The sequence below is a fragment of the Cetorhinus maximus genome, chromosome 9 (genome assembly GCF_964194155.1).
Source record: "Cetorhinus maximus chromosome 9, sCetMax3.hap1.1, whole genome shotgun sequence".
Classification (NCBI taxonomy): Eukaryota; Metazoa; Chordata; class Chondrichthyes; order Lamniformes; family Cetorhinidae; genus Cetorhinus; species Cetorhinus maximus.
Window position 1 is genome coordinate 66,703,278 of NC_135887.1, and position 24,281 is coordinate 66,727,558.

Below are 24,281 nucleotides of genomic sequence, written 5' to 3' on the forward strand. Positions count from 1 at the left end.
GGTCGATAGTTCCTACACTGTGTGTGTTAGACGGTGAGTTTTGTCGGTAGCTCCTACACCGTGTGTTAGCGGGTGAGTTTGGTCGATAGTTCCCACACCATTTGTGTTTGAGTTTGAGTTTGGTCAATATTTCCTACACCGTGTGTGTTAGAGGATGTTCTTGGCTGATAGCTCCTACACTGTGTGTGTTGCGGAGTGAGTTTAGTCGATAGCTCCTACACCGTGTGCGTTAGAGGGTGAGTTTGGTTGATAGTTTCTTCACCGTTTGTGTTAGAGGGTGAGTTTGGTTTATAGCTCCTACACTGTGTGTGTTAGAGGGTGAGTTTGGTTGATAGTTCCTACACCATTTTTGTTAGAGGGTGAGTTTGGTCGATAGTTCCTACACCGTGTGTGTTGCAGAGTGAGTTTGGTCGATAGCTCCTACACCGTGTGTGTTAGAGGCTGAGTTTGGTTGATAGCTCCTACAATATATGTGTCAGAGGGTGAGTTTGGTCGATAGTTCCAACACTGTGTGTGTTGGAGAGTGAGTTTGGTTGATAGCTCCTACACAATGTGTGTCAGAGGGTGAGTTTGGTTGATAGCTCCGACACTGTGTGTGTTAGTGGGTGAGTTTGGTGGATAGTTTCTACACCGTGTGCGTCTGAGGGTGAGTTTCGTCGATAGTTCCTACACCATGTGTTTGTTAGAGGGTGAGTTTGGTCGATGGTTCCTACACCATGTGTGTTAGAGACTGAGTTTGTTCGATAGTTCCTACACTGTGTGTGTAAGATGGTGAGTTTGGTCGATAGCTCCTACACCGTGTGTGTTAGAGTGAGTTTGGTCGATAGCTCCTACACCGTGTGCATTAGAGGGTGTGTTTGGTCGATAGTTCCTACACTGTGTTTGTTAGAGGGTGAGCTTGGTCGATAGCTGCTACACAATGTGTGTCAGAGGGTGAGTTTGGTTGATAGTTCCTACACCATGTGTGTTACAGGGTGAGTTTGGTCGATAGTTCCTACACCGTGTGTGTTAGCGGGTGAGTTTGGTCGATAGCTCCTACACCGTTTGTGTTAGAGGGTGAGTTTGGTTGATAGTTCCTACACCATGTGCTTTAGAGGGTGTGTTTGGTCGTTAGTTCCTACACCGTGTGTGTTGAAGGGTGAGTTTGGTCGATAGTTCCTACACCACGTGTGTTGGAGGGTGTGTTTGGTTGATAGCTCCTACATCGTGCGTGTTAGAAGGTGAATTTGGTCGATAGCTCCTGGGTGTGTGTTAGAGGATGATTTTGGTTGATAGTTTCCTACACCGTGTGTGTTAGAGGATTAGTTTGGTCGACAGTTCGAGCACCGTGTATGATAGAGTGTGAGTTAGGTCCGATAGTTCCTACACCATGTCTGTTAGAGGCTGAGTTAGGTCGATAGTTCCTACACCTTGTGTGTTAGATGGTGAGTTTCATTGATAGCTCCTACACGGTGTGTAGAGGGTGAGTTTGGTTGATAGCTCCTACACCATGTGTGTTAGAGGGTGAGTTTGGTCGATAGTTCCTACAATGTGTGTGTTAGAGGGTTGTTTTGGTCGATAGTTCCTACACTGTGTGTGTTAGAGGGTGAGTTTGGGTGATAGTTCCTACACCGTGTGTGTTAGAGGCTGAGTTAGGTCGATAGTTCCTACACCATGTCTGTTAGAGGCTGAGTTAGGTCGATAGTTCCTACACCTTGTGTGTTAGAGGGTGAGTTTCGTTGATAGCTCCTACACGGTGTGTTAGAGGATGAGTTTGGTCAATAGTTCCTACACTGTGAGTGTTAGAGGGTGAAGTTGGTCGATAGTTCCTACACCGTGTGTGTTATAGGGTGAGTTTGGTTGATAGTTTCTACACCGTGTGTGTTAGAGGGTGATTTTGGTTGATAGCTCCTACACCATGTGTGTTAGAGGATGAGTTTGGTCGATAGCTCCTACACCATGTGTTTTAGAGGGTGAGTTTGGTCGATATTTCCTACACCGTGAGTGTTAGGGAGTGAGTTTGGTCGATAGCTCCAACACCGTGTGTGCTAGGGAGTGAGTTTGGTCCATAGCTCCTACACCATGTGTGTGTGGGAGGGTGAGTTTGGTCGATAGCTCCTACAACGTGTGTTTTAGAGGGTGAGTTTGGTTGATAGTTTCAACACCGTGTATGTTAGAAGGTGAGTTTGTTCGATAGCTCCTACACCGTGTGTTTTAGAGGGTGAGTTTGGTTGATAGTTTCTACACCGTGTGTGTAAGAGGGCGAGTTTGGTTGATAGCTCCTACAGCGTGTGTATTTGTGGGTGAGTTTGGTCAATAGTTCCCACACCATTTGTGTTAGAGTTCGAGTATGGTCAATATTACCTACACCGTGTGTGTTAGAGGGTTAGCTTGGCTGATAGCTCCTACACTGTGTGTGTTATAGGGTGAGTTTGGTCGATAGTTCCTACACCATGTGTGTTAGAGGGTGAGTTTGGTCGATAGTTCCTACACCGTGTATGTTAGAGGGTGAGTTTGGGTGATAGTTCCTACACCGTGTGTGTAAGAGGGCGAGTTTGGTTGATAGCTCCTACAGCGTGTGTATTTGTGGGTGAGTTTGGTCAATAGTTCCCACACCATTTGTGTTAGAGTTCGAGTATGGTCAATATTACCTACACCGTGTGTGTTAGAGGGTTAGCTTGGCTGATAGCTCCTACACTGTGTGTGTTATAGGGTGAGTTTGGTCGATAGTTCCTACACCATGTGTGTTAGAGGGTGAGTTTGGTCGATAGTTCCTACACCGTGTATGTTAGAGGGTGAGTTTGGGTGATAGTTCCTACACCGTGTGTGTTAGAGGCTGAGTTAGGTCGATAGTTCCTACACCATGTCTGTTAGAGGGTGAGTTTGGTCGATAGTTCATACACCATGTGTGTTTGATGGTGAGTTTGGTCGATAGTTCCTACACCATGTGAGTTGGTGTGTGAGTTTGGTCGACAGTTCCTACACTGTGAGTGTTAGAGGGTGAATTTGGTCGATAGTTCCTACACCGTGTGTGTTATAGGGTGAGTTTGGTTGATTGTTTGTACACCGTGTGTGTTAGAGGGTGATTTTGGTTGATAGCTCCTACACCATGTGTGTTAGAGGATGAGTTTGGTCGATAGCTCCTACACCATGTGTTTTAGAGGGTGAGTTTGGTCGATATTTCCTACACCGTGTGTGTTAGAGGGTGACTTTTGTCGATAGCTCCTAGACCGTGTGTGTTAGGGAGTGAGTTTGGTCAATAGTTCCCACACCATTTCTGTTAGAGTTTGACTTTGGTCAAAACTTCCTACACCGTGTGTGTTAGAGTGTGTGCTTGTATGATAGTTCCTACACTGTGTGTGTTAGAGTGTGAGTTTGGTCGATAGTTCCTACACCATGTGTGTTAGAGGGTGAGTTTCGTTGATAGCTCCTACACCGTGTGTTAGAGGGTGAGTTTGGTCGATAGCTCCTACACCACGTGTGTTAGAGGGTGAGTTTGGTCGATAGTTCCTACAACATGTTTGTTAGAGGGTGATTTTGGTTGATAGCTCCTACACTCTGTGTGTTAGATGGTGAGTTTGGTCGATAGTTCCTACACCATGTGTGTTAGAGGGTGAGTTTGGTCAATAGTTCCTACACCGTGTGTATTATAGGGTGAGTTTAGTTGATAGTTTCTACACCGTGTGTGTTATAGGGTGAGTTTGGTCGATAGTTCCTACAACATGTTTGTTAGAGGGTGATTTTGGTTGATAGCTCCTACATCATGTGTGTTAGAGAGTGAGATGGCGGATAGTTCCTACACCGTGTGTTTTAGATGGTGAGTTTGGTCGTTAGTTCCTACACTGTGTGTGTTAGAGGGTGAGTTTGGATTATAGCTCCTACACTGTGTGTGTTAGAGGGTGAGTTTGGCTGATAGTTCCTACACCGTGTGTGTTAGAGGGTGATTTTGGTCGATAGTTCCTACACCGTGTGTGTTAGAGGGTGAGTTTGGTTGATAGCTCCTACACTGTGTGTGTTAGAGGGTGAGTTTTGTCGATAGCTCCTACACCGTGTGTGTTAGGGAGTGAGTTTAGTCAATAGATCCCACACCATTTGTTTTAGACTTTGAGTTTGGTCAATATTTCCTACACCGTGTGTGTTAGAGGGTGTGCTTGGCTGATAGGTCCTACACTGTGTGTGTTAGAGGGAGAGTTTGGTCAATAGTTCCTACAACGTGTTTGTTAGAGTGTGATTTTGGTTGATAGCTCCTACACTGTGTGTGTTAGATGGTGAGTTTGGTCGATAGTTCCTACACTGTGTGTGTTTGATGGTGAGTTTGGTCGATAGTTCCTACACCTTGTGTGTTAGAGGGTGAGTTTGGTCGATAGTTCCTACGCTGTGTGAGTTAAAGGGTGAGTTTGGTCGATAGTTCCTACACCGTGTGTGTTAGAGGGTGAGTTTGGCTGATAAATCCTACCCCGTGTGAGTTAGAGGGTGGGTTTGGCTGATAGTTCCTACACCGTGTGTGTTAGAGGGTGAGTTTGGTCGATAGTTCCTACACCGTGTGTGTTAGAGGGTGAGTTTGGTTGATAGCTCCTACACTGTGTGTGTTAGAGGGTGAGTTTGGCTGATAGTTCCTGCACTGTGTGTTTTAGAGTGTGAGTTTGGTCGATAGTTCCTACACCGTGTGTGTTAGCGGGTGAATTTGGTCGATAGCTCCTACATCATGTGTTTTAGAGGGTGAGTTTGGCGGATTGTTCCTAAATCCGTGTGTTTTAGAGGGTGAGTTTGGTCGTTAGTTCCTACACTGTGTATGTTAGAGGGTGAGTTTGGCTGATAGTTCCTACACTGTGTGTGTTAGAAGGTGAGTTTGGCTGATAGTTCCTACACCGTGTGTGTTAGAGCGTGAGTTTGGTCGATAGCTCCTACAGCGTGTGTGTTAGAGGGTGAGTTTGGGTGATAGCTCCTGTGTGTGGGTTAGAGGGTGAGTATTGGGCGAATATTCCTACACCGTGTATGTTAGAGGATGAGTTTGGTCAATAGTTCCTACACCATGTGTGTTAGTGGATGAGTTTGGTCGGTAACACCAGGGAGTGTGTTAGAGGATGAGTTTGGTTGATAGTTCCTACACCATGTGTGTGTTGGAGGGTGAGTTTGGTCGATAGTTCCTACACCGTGTGTGTTCGAGGGTGAGTTTGGTTGTTAGTTTCTACACCATGTGTGTGTTAGAGGGTGAGTTTGGTTGATAGCTCCTACACCGTGTGTGTTAGATGGTGAGTTTGGTCGATAGCTCCTACACCGTGTGTGTTAGAGGGTGAGTTTGGTTGATAGTTCCTACACCGTGTGTCTTAGTGGGTGAGTTTGGTTGATACCTCCTACAGCATGTGTGTTAGAGGGTGAGTTTGGTAGATAGTTCCTAAACCATGTGTGTTAGAGGGTGAGTTTGGTCGATAGTTCCTACACCATATGTGTTCGAAGGTGAGTTTGGTTGATAGTTCCTACACCATGTGTGTTAGAGGGTCAGTTTGGTCGATAACTCCAGGGAGTGTGTTAGAGGATGAGTTTGGTTGATAGTTTCTACATTATGTGTGTTAGAGGGTTGAGTTTGGTCGATAACTCCAGGGAGTGTGTTAGAGGATGAGTTTGGTTGATAGTTCCTACACCGTGTGTGTTAGAGGATGAGATTGGTCGATAGTTCCTACACTGTGTGTGTTAGAGGGTGAGTTTGGTCGATAGGTCCTTCACCGTGTGTGTTAGAGGGTGAGGTTGGTCGATAGTTTCTACACCGTGTGCGTCAGAGGGTGAGTTTGGTTGATAGCTCCTACACTGTGTGTGTTAGAGGGTCAGTTTGGTCCATAGTTCCTACACCGTGTGTATTGGAGAGTGAGTCTGTTTGATAGCTCCTACACCATGTTTGTTAGAGGGTGATTTTGGTTGATAGCTCCTACAGCGTGTGTGTTAGAGGTTGAGTTTGGTTGATAGCTCCTACAGCGTATGTATTTGAGGGTGAGTTTGGTCAATAGTTCCCACACCATTTGTGTTAGAGTTTGAATTTGGTCAATATTTCCTACACTGTGTGTGTTAGAGGGTGAGTTTGGTCGCTAGTTCCTACACTGTGTGTGTTAGTGGGTGAGTTTGGTTGATAGCTCCTACACCATGTGTGTCTTGGAGGGTGAGTTTGGTTAATAGTTCCTACACCGTGTTTGTTAGAGGGTGAATTTGGTCGATAGTTCCTACACCATGTGTGTTGCAGAGTGAGTTTAGTTGATAGCTCCTACACCGTGTGCGTTAGAGGGTGAGTTTGGTCGATAGTTTCTTCACCGTTTGTGTTAGAGGGTGAGTTTGGTTTATAGCTCCTATAGCGTGTTTATAAGAGGGTGAGTTTGGTCGATAGCTCCGACACTGTATGTGTTAGAGGGTGAGTTTGGTTGATAGTTCCTACACCATGTGTGTTAGTGGATGAGTTTGTTCGATAGTTCCTACACCGCGTGTGTTCGAGGGTGAGTTTGGTCGATAGTTCCTACACAATGCGTGTTAGAGACTGAGTTTGGTCGATAGTTCCTACACCATGTGTGTTAGAGACTGAGTTTGGTCAATAGTTCCTACACCGTGTGAGTTAGACGGTGAGTTTGGTCGATAGCTCCTACACAATGTGTGTCAGAGGGTGAGTTTGGCTGATAGTTAGTACACCGTGTGTGTTAGAGGGTGAGTTTGGTTGATAGTTCCTACACCATGTGTGTTAGAGGGTGAGTTTGGTCGATAGTTCCTACATCATGTGTCTGTTGGAGGGTGAGTTTGGTTGATAGTTCCTACACCGACTGTGTTAGAGGGTTAGTTTGGTCGATAGCTCCTACACCATGTGTGTTAGAGGGTGAGTTTGGTCGATAGTTCCTACCCCGTGTGTGTTAGAGGGTGAGTTTGGTCTATAGTCCCTACACCATGTGTGTTTGAGGGTGAGTTTGGTTGATAGTTCCTACACCGTGTGTGTTAGAGGGTGAGTTTGGTCGACAGTTCCTACACTGTGTGTGTTAGAGGGTGAGCTTGTTCGATAGTTCCTACACCATGTGTGTTTGAGGGTGAGTTTGGTCGATAGTTCCTACACTGTGTGTTTTTGAGGGTGAGTTTGGTCCATTGTTCCTACACCGTGTGTGTTAGAGGGTGAGTTTGGTCGATAGTTCCTACACCGTGTGTGTTAGAGCGTGAGTTTGGTCGGTAGCTCCTGTGTGTGGTTTAGAGGGTGAGTTTTGTCGAATATTCCTACACCGTGTATCTTAGAGGGTGAGTTTGGTCGATAGTTCCTACACTGTGTGTGTTAGAGGGTGAGTTTGGTTGATATTTCCTACACCGTGTCTGTTAGTGAGTGAGTTTGGTTGATAGTTCCTACACCATGTGTGTTAGAGTATGAGTTTGGTCGATAATTCCTTCACCGTGTGTGTTAGAGGGTGAGTTTGGTCGATAGCTCCTGGGTGTGTGTTTGAGGGTGAGTTTGGTTGATAGTTCCTACACCGTGTCTGTTGGAGAGTGAGTTTGGTCAATAGTTCCTACACCATGTGTGTTGGAGGGTGAGTTTGTTCGATAGTTCCTACACCATGTGTGTTAGAGGGTGAGTTTGGTTGATAGCTCCTACACCATGTGTGTTAGAGGGTGGGTTTGGTCAATAGTTCCTACATCGTGTGTTTTAGAGGCTGAGTTTTGTTGATAGCTCCTACACCGTGTGTTAGAGGGTGACTTTGGTTGATAGCTCCTACACTGTGTGTGTTAGAGGGTGAGTTTGGTCGATAGTTCTTACACCATGTGTTTGATGGTGAGTTTGGTCGATAGTTCCTACCCCATGTTTGTTAGAGGGTGAGTTTGGTCGATAGTTCCTACACCGTGTGTGTTTGGTCGATAGTTCCTACACCGTGTGTGTTTGGTCGATAGTTCCTACACCGTGTGTGTTTGGTCGATAGTTCCTACACCGTGTGTGTTTGAGGGTGAGTTTGGTCGATAGTTCCTACACCGTGTGTGTTTGAGGGTGAGTTTGGTCGATAGTTCCTACACCGTGTGTGTTTGAGGGTGAGATGCCAGGACTTGCACAAGCGTTGCATTTTAAACAGGTAATTTTGAATAAAATTCAAGATATTTTGCACGGTAAAACAGATGATTTTATTATGAACCAGTTTCACAATTATATATGTTAGCATGGACCAAAAACAGAAGAATTACGATTTGTATGTAATGATGATTCACATGAAACTGGAGACGTCATGAAGTGATGCATTATAAAATTACAATAAATGCAATTTATTGCAATATCGCAATTCAATACTGTACTGTAACAGATTGGTAGCAGCGACATTACCAATACAGTGAGTTTGTGACAGTCACTGTTGCCTTCCTGATACTCTAACAGATTGTGACACAGTTCCCCGAATACTGTAACAATTTGTGACAGTCATGCTTCCCGTGATACTTTAACAGCTTGAGACACTGTTCCCCGATAATGTAACAGCTTGAAACACTGTTCCCCTGATACTGTAACAGCTTGAAACACTGTTCCCCTGATACTGTAACAGCTTGAAACACTGTTCTCCTGATACTGTAACAGATCGTGACAGTGTCTGTTCCTCCTGATACTGTAACAGATTGTGACAGTCAGCGTTCTTCCCGATATTGTAACAGATTGTGACAGTGACTATTCCCCCCAATACTGTAACAGATTGTGATAGTCAGGGTTCCCCCTGACACTAACTGATTGTGACACTCACTGTTCCCCCGATACTGTAATCGATTGTGACAGTCACTTTTCCCCTCCTGAAACTGTAACATATTTTGACAGTCACTGTTCCCTGGTACTGTAACAGATTGTGACACTGTTCCTCCTGATACTGTAACATATTGCGACACTGTTCCCCTCCAATATTGTAACGGACCTCAACAGTCAGTCTTCCTCCTGATACTGTAATAGATTGTCACCCATGCTCTTAACTGATTGTGAGAGCTATTTTTCCCCTCCCCCCCACCCACCAATACCCTAACAGATTATGACACTGTCTCGCCGTCCTGTCACATTAAGTGTTGAGTTGAATCATATAATTCATCTCATGTCAGACACATATTGCAGGGATGGCCCTCAATTTGAAACACCCTGTTGCTACTGTTCCCTATTGTATGTAACTTCACTGTATGTTCATCAGCACAGTTTGTTGGCTCAACTTATGTACATTTTATTGAAATGCTACTTTGGTTTTGAATTGATAATGTTCGTGCCGCGCACAGTTGAAAGCTGGTTATTCACTGCCTGATTCCTGGCTCTGCAGACTGTTGCTGTCAGTCCTGCGCTGCTGGTCATCCTGTATTTGTTCCTGTCAGGTTCCAATCCATGACAGCTTCTTGTCACTAAAAAACCTCAATGATGATGGCCAAGCAGTCAGGGGAAAGCTCTCAATTTTTAAAGCTGTTGAAATAAATTTGAGATGAAGGTGTATAATTCCCCGCAGGTGTTTACACCTGTAATGTTTCTGTAGCTCCTATGGCTGAATGTTACATGCCTTCATAGATAACTCAATGTTCATTGCTCATGAGCTGAGTCACTGTCAATTCCAGCACCTGGCCTGAGAGCTGCTGAAGAGTCGGGTGACGATGCTGAAGGAGATCACAGGAGCAAGCACCAGGCCAAATCAACGTAAGGAGTGATAACAGTATTACTGTTCCTGTCCCAGGTAAAGCACACTGACAGCAGTATCCAAGTTACTTGCTGGTTTATATATTCAGTCAAATATGATCCTGCTGCCAAAGTTCAATTTTAATCCCTGAAGGTTAAGTTCCCTGCCCCATAATGGGGAGGTTGGTCTGCGTTTTCTACCACTTACTCCTCTTATACAGAGAATAATAGTTGGTGTCACAAATAGATTCTTTTGCCTAACTTACAGTTGCTTCTGGTCACTTCATCTCCCAAACCCAACCCGTCTAACACTCAGCATCGTTTTTCACAGTTATTCTTGCACAAGACTGACTCCTCTGAAGAAACTAATCCCACCTTCGTACAAGCTCTTCACCATAACTCAATTACACAGACATATTAACGGTGATGAGCATTTTAAAAAGGTTGAACTACCGTGACACCATTGGCTGCTGCCCACTCTTCCCGACAACTGTTGAGTGGTAGAAGCAGAAAGAATCTAGGATATCTATTGATCAAGGGGAATCCATACGGATATCAGGTCAGGAAGAATAACAATATGGAACAGGGGCACACACTGTAGCTATTCCCAGAAGTATGACTTGGAAAGAGCAGCAGGACAGGGAGTAAGTCAGTAGGCATAGTAGGTGTCGGCTTTCACTGCGTTACAGTACAACGTCATGGCAAAGGTCAAACCCACCACCTGCAGAGAGTGAGACAACAAAAACAATCAATGATCACACAATATACGGAAGAATAGAACACAGAAAAGACCAAGGACAGATTTAGAGATTACAGTGCAGTATAAAGAGAGGGTGATATAGAGGTTACAGTGCAGTATAAAGAGAGGGTGATATAGAGATTACAGTGCAGTATAAAGAGAGGGTGATATAGAGGTTACAGTGCAGTATAAAGAGAGGGTGATATAGAGGTTACAGTGCAGTATAAAGAGAGGGTGATATAGAGATTACAGTGCAGTATAAAGAGAGGGTGATATAGAGATTACAGTGCAGTATAAAGAGAGGGTGATATAGAGGTTACAGTGCAGTATAAAGAGAGGGTGATATAGAGATTACAGTGCAGTATAAAGAGAGGGTGATATAGAGGTTACAGTGCAGTATAAAGAGAGGGTGATATAGAGAATACAGTGCAGTATAAAGAGAGGGTGATATAGAGATTACAGTGCAGTATAAAGAGAGGGTGATATAGAGATTACAGTGCAGTATAAAGAGAGGGTGATATAGAGATTACAGTGCAGTATAAAGAGAGGGTGATACAGAGGTTACAGTGCAGTATAAAGAGAGGGTGATATAGAGATTACAGTGCAGTATAAAGAGAGGATGATATAGAGGTTACAGTGCAGTATAAAGAGAGGGTGATATAGAGATAACAGTGCAGTATAAAGAGAGGGTGATATAGAGATTACAGTGCAGTATAAAGAGAGGGTGATACAGAGGTTACAGTGCAGTATAAAGAGAGGGTGATATAGAGGTTACAGTGCAGTATAAAGAGAGGGTGATACAGAGATTACAGTGCAGTATAAAGAGAGGGTGATATAGAGATTACAGTGCAGTATAAAGAGAGGGTGATACAGAGGTTACAGTGCAGTATAAAGAGAGGGTGATATAGAGATTACAGTGCAGTATAAAGAGAGGGTGATATAGAGATTACAGTGCAGTATAAAGAGAGGGTGATATAGAGATTACAATGCAGTATAAAGAGAGGGTGATATAGAGATTACAATGCAGTATAAAGAGAGGGTGATACAGAGGTTACAGTGCAGTATAAAGAGAGGATGATATAGAGATTACAGTGCAGTATAAAGAGAGGGTGATATAGAGATTACAGTGCAGTATGAAGAGAGGGTGATATAGAGATTACAGTGCAGTATAAAGAGAGTGTGATGTAGCGATTACAGTGCAGTATAAAGAGAGGGTGATATAGAGATTACAGTGCAGTATAAAGAGAGTGTGATACAGAGGTTACAGTGCAGTATAAAGAGAGGGTGATATAGAGATTACAGTGCAGTATGAAGAGAGGGTGATATAGAGATTACAGTGCAGTATAAAGAGAGTGTGATGTAGAGATTACAGTGCAGTATAAAGAGAGGGTGATATAGAGGTTACAGTGCAGTATAAAGAGAGGGTGATACAGAGGTTACAGTGCAGTATAAAGAGAGGGTGATATAGAGATTACAGTGCAGTATAAAGAGAGGGTGATATAGAGATTACAGTGCAGTATAAAGAGAGGGTGATACAGAGGTTACAGTGCAGTATAAAGAGAGGGTGATACAGAGGTTACAGTGCAGTATAAAGAGAGGGTGATATAGAGATTACAGTGCAGTATAAAGAGAGGGTGATATAGAGAATACAGTGCAGTATAAAGAGAGGGTGATGTAGAGATTACAGTGCAGTATAAAGAGAGGGTGATACAGAGGTTACAGTGCAGTATAAAGAGAGGGTGATACAGAGGTTACAGTGCAGTATAAAGAGAGGGTGATATAGAGATTACAGTGCAGTATAAAGAGAGGGTGATATAGAGATTACAGTGCAGTATAAAGAGAGGATGATATAGAGATTACAGTGCAGTATAAAGAGAGGGTGATATAGAGATTACAATGCAGTATAAGGAGAGGGTGATATAGAGATTACAGTGCAGTATAAAGAGAGGGTGATGTAGAGATTACAGTGCAGTATAAAGGGAGGGTGATACAGAGGTTACAGTGCAGTATAAAGAGAGGGTGATACAGAGGTTACAGTGCAGTATAAAGAGAGGGTGATGTAGAGATTACAGTGCAGTATAAAGAGAGGGTGATGTAGAGATTACAGTGCAGTATAAAGAGAGTGTGATGTAGAGATTACAGTGCAGTATAAAGAGAGTGTGATGTAGAGATTACAGTGCAGTATAAAGAGAGGGTGATATAGAGATTACAGTGCAGTATAAAGAGAGGGTGATATAGAGATTACAGTGCAGTATAAAGAGAGGGTGATATAGAGGTTACAGTGCAGTATAAAGAGAGGGTGATATAGAGATTACAGTGCAGTATAAAGAGAGGGTGATATAGAGATTACAGTGCAGTATAAAGAGAGGGTGATATAGAGATTACAGTGCAGTATAAAGAGAGGGTGATATAGAGATTACAGTGCAGTATAAAGAGAGGGTGATATAGAGATTACAATGCAGTATAAGGAGAGGGTGATATAGAGATTACAGTGCAGTATAAAGAGAGGGTGATGTAGAGATTACAGTGCAGTATAAAGGGAGGGTGATGTGGAGATTACAGTGCAGTATAAAGAGAGGGTGATACAGAGGTTACAGTGCAGTATAAAGAGAGGGTGATACAGAGGTTACAGTGCAGTATAAAGAGAGGGTGATGTAGAGATTACAGTGCAGTATAAAGAGAGGGTGATGTAGAGATTACAGTGCAGTATAAAGAGAGTGTGATGTAGAGATTACAGTGCAGTATAAAGAGAGGGTGATATAGAGATTACAGTGCAGTATAAAGAGAGGGTGATATAGAGATTACAGTGCAGTATAAAGAGAGGGTGATATAGAGATTACAGTGCAGTATAAAGAGAGGGTGATATAGAGATTACAGTGCGGTATAAAGAGAGGTTGATGTAGAGATTACAATGCAGTATAACGAGAGGATGGATATAGAGATTACAGTGCAGTATAAAGAGGGTTATATAGAGATTACAGTGCAGTATAAAGAGAGGGTGATATAGAGATTACAGTGCAGTATAAAGAGAGGGTGATATAGAGATTACAGTGCAGTATAAAGAGAGGGTGATATAGAGAATACAGTGCAGTATAAAGAGAGGGTGATATAGAGATTACAGTGCAGTATAAAGAGAGGGTGATACAGAGGTTACAGTGCAGTATAAAGAGAGGGTGATATAGAGATTACAGTGCAGTATAAAGAGAGGGTGATACAGAGGTTACAGTGCAGTATAAAGAGAGGGTGATATAGAGATTACAGTGCAGTATAAAGAGAGGGTGATATAGAGAATACAGTGCAGTATAAAGAGAGGGTGATATAGAGAATACAGTGCAGTATAAAGAGAGGGTGATATAGAGATTACAGTGCAGTATAAAGAGAGGGTGATACAGAGGTTACAGTGCAGTATAAAGAGAGGGTGATATAGAGATTACAGTGCAGTATAAAGAGAGGGTGATATAGAGATTACAGTGCAGTATAAAGAGAGGGTGATATAGAGGTTACAGTGCAGTATAAAGAGAGGGTGATATAGAGATTACAGTGCAGTATAAAGAGAGGGTGATATAGAGATTACAGTGCAGTATAAAGAGAGGGTGATATAGAGATTACAGTGCAGTATAAAGAGAGGGTGATATAGAGATTACAGTGCAGTATAAAGAGAGGGTGATACAGAGGTTACAGTGCAGTATAAAGAGAGGGTGATATAGAGATTACAGTACAGTATAAAGAGAGGGTGATATAGAGATTACAGTGCAGTATAAAGAGAGGGTATATAGAGATTACAGTGCAGTATAAAGAGAGGGTGATATAGAGAATACAGTGCAGTATAAAGAGAGGGTATATAGAGATTACAGTGCAGTATAAAGAGAGGGTGATATAGAGATTACAGTGCAGTATAAAGAGAGGGTGATATAGAGATTACAGTGCAGTATAAAGAGAGGGTGATACAGAGGTTACAGTGCAGTATAAAGAGAGGGTGATACAGAGGTTACAGTGCAGTATAAAGAGAGGGTGATATAGAGATTACAGTGCAGTATAAAGAGAGGGTGATATAGAGATTACAGTGCAGTATAAAGAGAGGGTGATACAGAGGTTACAGTGCAGTATAAAGAGAGGGTGATACAGAGATTACAGTGCAGTATAAAGAGAGGGTGATACAGAGGTTACAGTGCAGTATAAAGAGAGGGTGATATAGAGATTACAGTGCAGTATAAAGAGAGGGTGATACAGAGGTTACAGTGCAGTATAAAGAGAGGGTGATATAGAGATTACAGTGCAGTATAAAGAGAGGGTGATATAGAGAATACAGTGCAGTATAAAGAGAGGGTGATACAGAGGTTACAGTGCAGTACAAAGAGAGGGTGATATTGAGATTACAGTGCAGTATAAAGAGAGGGTGATATAGAGAATACAGTGCAGTATAAAGAGAGGGTGATATAGAGATTACAGTGCAGTATAAAGAGAGGGTGATATAGAGAATACAGTGCAGTATAAAGAGAGGGTGATATAGAGATTACAATGCAGTATAAAGAGAGGGTGATACAGAGGTTACAGTGCAGTACAAAGAGAGGGTGATATAGAGATTACAGTGCAGTATAAAGAGAGGGTGATATAGAGATTACAGTGCAGTATAAAGAGAGGGTATATAGAGATTACAGTGCAGTATAAAGAGAGGGTGATATAGAGAATACAGTGCAGTATAAAGAGAGGGTGATATAGAGATTACAGTGCAGTATAAAGAGAGGGTGATATAGAGATTACAGTGCAGTATAAAGAGAGGGTGATATAGAGAATGCAGTGCAGTATAAAGAGAGGGTATATAGAGATTACAGTGCAGTATAAAGTGAGGGTGATATAGATATTAAGACCATATAAAGAGCATATATCTGAGCAGAAGTAGTCATTTTTTTCCCGTCACGTGTTTTCCACCATTCTATAAATCCATGGCATTTGTGTCTCAACTCCACATTCCTACACTATCTCCAATTCCCTCCTTAAATATATTTGTTTTCAGAAATCTGTTGATCTCTGTAACATACTCACTGCCTGACTATCTGCACATTCCTGGAGTGGTGTTTTCCAAAATTTGCCAACCATTTAAGAAATGACATTTCTTCCGATTCAATCCTAATTGGCTGACCATTATTGTGAGAGCATGACCCCTAGATCTGGAATCCCCAGCCAGGGGTAATATTCCCCCAGCACCTACACTGATGTCCCTTAAGACATTTGTATCTTTCAATGAGACCATCTCTCTTCTGATCTCCAGGCACTATAGGACAAGTCTATTCAATTTCTCCTCACTTCAATCATCAATCTAGTGAACCTATGTTTGGCTCTCTCCAAGGGAAGCCTATCCTTCCTTAGCTAAGGAGACCAAAACTGTACACACTACTCTTAACTGAAGTCTCACCAGGGCCATGCAGAATTAATGTTTTACTCTCATACTCCAATCCCTTTCTAATAAAGGCGAATGTATCATTTACTCTCCTTAGTGTTTGCTGTATCTGCTTGTTAACTTTGTGATTTGTGTACGAGAACATCCGGGTCCCCTTTAATAGCAACATCTTTCATGTCTCTCACCTTTTAAAAATATTCTGCATTTCTATTTTTCCTGCCAATGTAAATTACTCTACACTTCTCCACACTTGCCCACTCACTTAATCTGCCTTACCCATCTGCAGCCTCAGTCTCCTCCTCACAGCTTACTTTCTCACCAACTTTGTTTCATTGGCAAACTTGGATACAACACACTCAGTCCTCTCATCTAAGTCATTTACATAGATTGTACTGATCCTTGTGATACTCTACGCACTACAGTCTATCAACCCGAAATGTCCCGTTTATTCCTACTCTCTGATTTCTGTCCATTAACCAATCCTGAATTCATACTAATATATTACCCCCAATCTTATGAGCTCTAATTTTATGTAATAACCTCTTGTGTGGTACCTTAATGAATGCTTTTTGAAAATCCAAATAAACCACACCCATTGGTTCCCTTTTACCAACCCTGCTAGTTACGACCTTAAAAAAACTCAAACACTATTTCCCTTTCATAAAACCATGCTGATTCTGCCCAGTCATGTAATGATTTTCTGAATGCCCTATTACCACCTCCCTAATAATAGATTCTCTCTTTTTCTTCACTATTACTTCATTCACCCTTCCTTCACTCAGTGAGGTGTTATCAAATCACACTCGCCCCAGCGAGCAGGTATCATTCCAACTGGGCTTCAGGGGGCAATCTCCCTGGGCTTGGTTCTAGCCGCTGGTGGCAGATCATCAGCTGCAGATTTTCCAACCAGCCAATTTTGTTCTCACCAACTTTAACATGAGTGGAAACCTAGGAACCGGACTCCGGAGCAAGTGCCCTGAGCAGCAAATACTGGTTAACAAGAAAAGGAGCACATCGCAGCCTTACCTGGACCAGGGCTGAGCAAAGTGTGAAGGTTCCCACAGCCAGAAGGTTGTCCTGAAGCCAAGTCTTGACTTTTTCATAGCAGGCCTGTTGAAAAGAGGACACAGCTACCCGTCACTTTCAGACTCTAATGAGGAGACATGTGTTCAGTCTATGGCCTGGTAACCCTGTGGGTTAAAGCTAAGTTCAGGGGTGGTGCAGACAAAGTCCCCAAGTTGGATCCCCAATTGATCTGAACCACAGCCAGAGCCAATGAACTCAGGGGCCTGGGTGAAGGGAGGCAAAGAAAATGAGCATTTGATCACTATCCACCAACCCTTCCCAATCCTTTCAAATGGTTAGCATCTGCCAAACAACTTCCTCTGTGCTGTAAGCTTCTAGAATTCTAACCCTAAATAAACGGCCTGCAGGTCAATGTCGTGTGAGGGCCAGCCTCTGATTCTCCACACAATTAAATCAGCCACATGTCGCTCACTATCTAACTCACACGTGAATAATGATCAGCTCAGCGAGGGTGACTAGCAGCTGAGACCCAGATCCCAAAGACAGCTTTAAATCCTTGCCTTCACAATGGGGAGGGGCAAACAGTTCTCAAACTTAGGATATTTACAGCATCTGTCGCTGTCTTCTTTACAATCCTGTTATCTTGCTGACAGCAACTCGCATTTATGTAACACCATTAACATTGTAAAATGTGCCAGCACATTTCCCAGCAGTATTTTCAAACAAGATTTGACGCCGAGCCGGATAAGGAGATTTCATGTCAGGTGGCAGGTTTTAAGGAGTGTCTTAAAGGAGGAGAGTGAGATAGAGAGGCAGAGAGATTTAGAGAGGGAATTCCAGAACTCCAGGCCCAAGCAGCTGAAGTAAGGGGCCTCGAGTGATGGAGCAATTACAATCAGAGAAAGCAGAGGGTAGGACTGGAGGAGCTTTCAGTGATAGGGAGAGGCTAGGCCATGGAGAGATTGGAAAACAAGAAGGAGAATTTTAAAATTGAGGTTTTGCTGGATTGGAAACAAATGTAGGTCAACAAGCCTGGGGGTGATAAGTGAACAGAATGTGGTGTGTGTGTTGGATACTGATGAGCCTTTTAATCTCACACACGTACTTTTGTAGTAAGTCTTAAACTGTTTCGGTGGCTGTTGAATCAGGGTCCAATAAACCAGTGTGTGTGTGTGTGTGTGTGTGTGCGTTTGTGTGGGGTTCCCTGAGAGCTGAATAGATGCCTAGATTTGTCCAAGTTCAGAAATGTAGCCGTGCATATTGGATATCGGACTTGGAACTGCCCAGTTAAATTCCCTGTTTGTAGTTGATAGCTGGGTGCATTAGGAACCAGTAGAACCTTTGAGCGAATTGCTTGGTAATCATGCTGGACTCACCATTTATTCACTGCACCTTCATTCATTATTTATCTCTCTGTTTTTTCCTTCAGAGTTTGTACATCATTCAGCTCTTTACTTTTACTGTGACAAGAACGATTACATTTCTATATAGCCTTTATTATAGTCAACTTTCAAAAAGGGCTTCACAAAAATATCTGAAAAATTAAACATTGACCTGAAAATCAGGAGATATTACGAGGGCTGATGAAAAGCTTGGTCAAAGAGTTGGGTTTTAAAGAAGGGCTTAAAGAAGGAGACAGAGGTGGAGGGGGAAGGAGTTTCAGGGAAAGAATTCCAGAGGGTGGGACCTGGGTGACAGAAGCTACAGCCACCAACAGGGGCAGAAAGAAATGAGGCAGGCACAAGTGGCCAGAGCGAGAGGAAAAGGGTTTTTTTTTGGTGGGGAGCAGGGGTCATGAAGGGATTTAAACACAAGGATGAGAATGTTAAAATTGAGGCATTGCTGCACTGGGAGCCAAATCATCAAGCACGAAGGTGAAGTGTGAACAGGACTTGATGTGTGATAGGGGACAGGCAGCAGAATTTGGAATATATGTGGGCCAAAGACAATGGTTTCAGTCTTCCAAATGTTAAGTTTGAGTTAATTGCAGCTCACCCAGCACTGAAAGTCAGACAAATCAGAGGCTGTGGAAGGTTCAAAACGAGGCTGTGGTGGAGTATAAATGTGCAAGCTAGGCCTATCTTACATAGAATGCAGCTCAAGGACAACATGTAGATGAGAAAGAGGGGGCCAAGGATAGAACCTTGAGGAAACTCCAGAGGTTACAATGTGGGACCAGGTAGAGAAGCCATTGCAAGTGATTCTCTGGCCATTGCTGGATATACAAGAATGGAATAATCACAGAATTGTTACGGTGCAGGAGGCCATTCGGCCCTTCATGTCTACACCACCTCTCTGAATATGTCATGCTCCTGCCTTCTCCCTGTAAGTCTGCACATTCTTCCTTTTCAGATAGTAGTCTAATTACCTCTTGAACACCTCGATTGAATCTGCTTCCACCACACTCTCGGGCAGTGCATTCCAGACCCCAATTACTCGCTGTATGAAAGTTTTACCTCATGTCACCTGTGCTCCTTTTTCCAATTACTTTAAATCTGTGCTCTCTTGTTTTCAATTCTTTCAAGAGTGGGAACAGTTTCTCCCTATCTACTCTGTCCAGACCCCTCATGATTTTGAACACATCCATCAAATCTCCTCTCAATCTTCTTTTCTCCAAGGAGAACAACTCCAATCCATCTTCATAACTGAAGTTCCCCATCCCTGAAATCATTCTCGTGAATCTTTTCTGCACTCTCTTCAATGTCTTTACATCCTTCTTAAAGTGCAACTCCCAGAACTGGACACAATACGCCAGCTGAGGCTGAACTGGTGTCTTATACAAATTTAGCATAACCTCCCTGTTCTTGTACTCTATGCCCCTACTAATAAAGCCCAGGATACAGTATGCTTTATTAACTGCCCTCTCCACCTGTCCTGTCACCTTTAATAAATTATGCACATATACACCCAAGTCCCTCTACTCCTGCACCCTCCTTAGGGTTGTATCCTTTATTTCATATTGTCTCTCCATGTTTTTCCTACCAAAATGTACCACTTCACATTTCTCATGAATGTCACCTGCCACCTGACTGCCCACTCCACCAACCTGTCTTTGTCCTTTCGAAGTTCTACACTATCCTTCTCACAGTTCACAATGCTATGAAGTTTTGTATCATTTGCAAGTTTTGAAATTGTTCCCTGTACACCAAGATCTAGATCATTAATAGATATCAGGAAAAGCAAGGGTTCCAACACAGGCTCCTGGGAAACTCACTACAAACCTTCCTTCAGTCCGATTAACCATGACTCTGCTTCCTGTCACTCAGCCAAGTTTGTATTCCTACTGTCCTTTTTATTCCATGAGCTACAACTTTTCTCACAAATCTGTTGTGTGACACTGTATCAAAGCCTTTTGGAAGTCCATGTACACCACATCAACAACATCACCCTCATCAATCCTCTCCGTTACCTTTCCAAATACTCCAGTTAGTTAGTTAAACGTGATTTTCCCTTAAGAAATCTATGCTGGCTTTCCTTAATTAACACACATTTGTTCATGTGACTATTAATTCTGTCCCAAATTACCTAAATTATTGTTGCTAGAAGTGACCCTAACACTGAAGTTAAAATACCAGGTCTGTAGTTGCTGGGCTTATCTTTACACCCATTTTTTTTTATTAAGGGCATGACATCTGCAATTCTCTGGCACCAGCCCATGTCCCACCCAGCTGGACAATGGATAGGAAGTGTTGGTGAAGGAGGTCGACTATGTCAAAGGTTGCAGACAGGTTGAGAAGGTTAAGGAGGGAAAGTTTACCTTTGTCACAGTCACATAGGATACCATTTGTGTCTTTGATATGAGCAGTTTTGGTACTATAGCAGGGATGGAAGCCTGATTGGAGGGATTCATACATGGAGTTCTGGGAAAAATGGGCATGAGTTTAGGAGGTGACAATGTGTTTGAGGACTTGAGGGGAAAGGGAGATTTATGACAGCAGTTGGTAAAGGCTGAGCTGTTTAAATCCCAGGGGGAAACTTGAACAACTGTCATAACCTATATTTTCAATTGGTATGTTTGAAATGCAGCTCTGAATTCAGGAGTAAGACCACCGAGCCTCAAAAGGTTATTTATATAAAACTAAATTAAACATTTAATAATACAAGAAAAATTGTAAGCACAAATATACGTCTACAAAATTACTGCTGTAATAACTACAAAAATCCCCAAATTAATCGGACTCTCAGACCCCCGTTAAAGCAACAGTAAAACACAGATTTAAACAGACCCCAGACAAAGCACATTTGACCTTACAAATTCAAAATGAGGTTCCTTGCAGACACAGATGCAGGTGTACAGGCTGCTTAGATCTTAAATGTCTCTGCCTTACACACACAAACTCCTTTCTGTTTATACTTAGCTTCCCCTTTGAATGTAAATTTTCCATTGTATTACTGGGTTTTTAAATTTTACTTCTCCTAACAATAATCTTTTCATTCCAGTAATTTTATTAGTAATATAAACACATTGCTTGGCATCTTCTAGCTAGGTTCAAAATTTTACCCATTCTTTTGAATGGTTTATTCAACAAATGCATATTTACACTTTACCCTCTCCTTCTTACATTTATCTAATTAACATCTCAAAACTACTATACATCAGAGCACCCAGGCTAGTTGGCTTTAATCTAATTAAGGCACACACAAACTCATACATAGACACAGACCCTACTACAATTCCAATTGAACAATAATTTCTAATAACATTATAGACATTAATATCTATTCATGACAGGGAGGTTGAAGATGGGGTTGTAGGGTGCAAAGACAGAAGATTCAAGGGTTGGTTATCTGAGGAATGGTTGTGATGATGCAGGTTTTGAAAGTGAATGATTGTACCTGGTATGAGAAAAGTGATCACAATATCAGTAGAATGGGCTCAGAAACATCAAGTCATGAAGTCATCAATTTAGTGGAAATGGAGAAATCATGAGGGGTGAATATAGGAGAACAAGTAACAAAAGTTATGAGATCTGGGAAAGATAAGGGGAGATGGATTTGATCAGGATAACATAATGGCAGCAGGAGAAGGGGAATGCAGTTAACAGAAAGACAAAAATAGAATCCATATGGATCAAGATAAAAGTTGATAAACAATCAATCACACTACCAGATGTAGTCAACAGATCATCGAATAGTGGAAGGGAGGTGGAAGAAGAAGTATGTAGACAAATTAGAGAATTGAGTAAAAAATATTGAATAATAATCACGGGCAACTTCAACCATAACCCTGATATTAATTGAACAGAAGAGGTAGGTAAAGAGGATACGATAATGGAGTTCCTATACCGTGTACAGGACTCCTTTTTACATATTGGGTTAGATAGCCCAACTGGGGATGATTCACTATTGGACCTAATAATAGAGAATGAACCAGAGCTGATAAGGGAGCTAAAAATAGGGAAATATCTAAGCAATAGTGACCATAATTTAATATGCTTTAAGATGGTGATAGAGAAGGACAAAAGTATGACAAAAAACAAGTTAATAGATTGGAGAAAAGCTGATTTTGAGGCGCTGAAAATAAAACTTGAGAAAGTAAAATGGGCAATTATATTGGGAAACAATAATGTAGAACAACAATGGGAAACATTTAAACCTGTGTTCAGAGTGTAGGGAGATATATATATATATATTACGGGCACATCAATAAAAAAATGAAGACTGTGATGGAAATAGGACCATTAAGGGATAGACAGAATCATACCACAGATAATGAGAGAGAGATGGCAGAAATGTTAAATAATTATTTTGCTTCATATTTACCAGGGAGATAGAACAGGTAGAAATGACATGGGATGATGAGATGAGAAACCTGATAAGGATACTTAAAATAAAAAAGGGATGTATTGAATGAACTAAACAAACTCAAAGAGGATAACACCCCTTGTCTGGATGGATTGCATCCATGTACTTTCAAACAGTCTAGGGAGGAGATAGCAGAGGTATTACGACTCATATTTAACAATTCATTAGAAAAGAGTGTAGTTCCAGAGGACTGGTGGATAGCTATTGTAATTCTTATATTTAAGAAGGGGGACAGAATGTGTCCAGGGAATTCTAGATCAACCAGCTTAACATCATTGATAGGAAAGATGATGTGATCCTTACTACAGGAGGGAATAGAAGAACATCCCAAATTAGAAACATAATGAATAGTCAGCATGGATTTCAAAAGAGAAAATCTTGCTAGACCAACCTGATTGAATTTTTTCAGGGACAGAGAGTAGATAATGGTAATGTAGTAGATGTAATTAATCTGGGTTTTCAAAAGGCCTTTGATAAGGTGGCCCAGAATAGATTAATGAATAGTCATTTGATAGTACAGAACTTGAGTATTGCTGAAAAAAGAGAGACATGTCTAAGCTTTTCATCTTGCACTCATCAGGACACTCACAAGAAGACCAAGGGGGAAAACAACAATTTATGTGAAGAGAGTGCTGAATGGTTAGCAAGTGGCATTGCCATGTAAAATGCACCACTGATGGTGACTGACGGTTAACTGCCAAGCATTGTTTGAAATTTAAACCACGCAGCTTGACCCTGATTGGTCAAGGCATTGCCCTGAGGAATGAACCAGTGAATGACTGTCACTTATTTTGTTTAGCTGAAACAAACACAAAGTACGTGTGTGTTCTTTCTGTCTGCAAAGAACAGGGTCCTGTGTATTAACATATGTAGTTTCCAGCACACACAAATGTGCCACACTGCAGCCCGACTGACAACCTGAAATTGGTTGTCAGCGTAATTCTTAACACACTGCGGATTATTTAGCAAATGTTGTCCAATTGTGGAATCACATCTAATGTTGGACATTGTGTTTTGAGTTTTGCAAGCATGGGCTGGTTGGGTCAGGTCTGTACCTTGCCCATTTGAACAGCGGCTGGGACATGCTGTTTGATACAATCCGCCAGTCATACATACCTAGCATCACACTGGCACTGAAATTCATATACCACATTACTCATTTGTATGATAGGCAGAATGTCTTTTTGACTTGACAGCAGAATCCTATTAGTGGCGAATACCACTCGTGTTGCTACTGCGTAGGAGCAGTGTGAAACAGCTAGCTTCACTTGTTGCTCAAATTTTTGAGATACCTTACCCTTCCAGGGTAATCTGAGGTAGACTCGGCACTTTTCAGGACCAAAAGTGACAGCCTTAGGCTCATTCATGAGTTTGCATGATATATAGTGTGAAATGATCTTATTGGGATTAACCATTATCTTGCAGGATGCCTTTGATGCACCCTATTTCAGCACCAAGCTTGCATGGTGAGCAAATGGCTTGGGCCCTATTTACAAGGTTGCTGATGAGACCAATTTTATAGTGTGTGGAACTGTAAGAATCCCAATGTGTATATTGACCAGTGAAGGCAGGCTTGCAGTAGACCGTGGTAGAGAACCCCCAGGCAGATTTCTCAACTAGTATGTCAAGGAAGGGGAGTTTATTTGGCAGCTCCATTTCATAGGTGAATTTGAGTGCAGGATGGAGCCCATTAAGACACGTAAGGAAATTGC

The 24,281-nt window shown here is 42.2% G+C and overlaps 1 protein-coding gene across 1 annotated transcript in view; it reads right to left on the reverse strand.

Moving 5' to 3' along the window:
* Positions 1-9,010: 9,010 nt before the first annotated feature.
* Positions 9,011-24,281, reverse strand: part of tspan4a (tetraspanin 4a) — a 619,591-nt gene continuing 604,320 nt past the window's right edge. Inside the window, exons 6-7 of the mRNA XM_078547848.1 lie at positions 16,765-16,848; positions 9,011-10,322 (exon numbers count right to left, since the gene is read on the reverse strand). Of these exons, the coding sequence (XP_078403974.1) occupies positions 10,251-10,322; positions 16,765-16,848 (156 nt within the window). The 3' untranslated portion in view covers positions 9,011-10,250. The remainder of the gene's footprint in view (positions 10,323-16,764; positions 16,849-24,281) is intronic.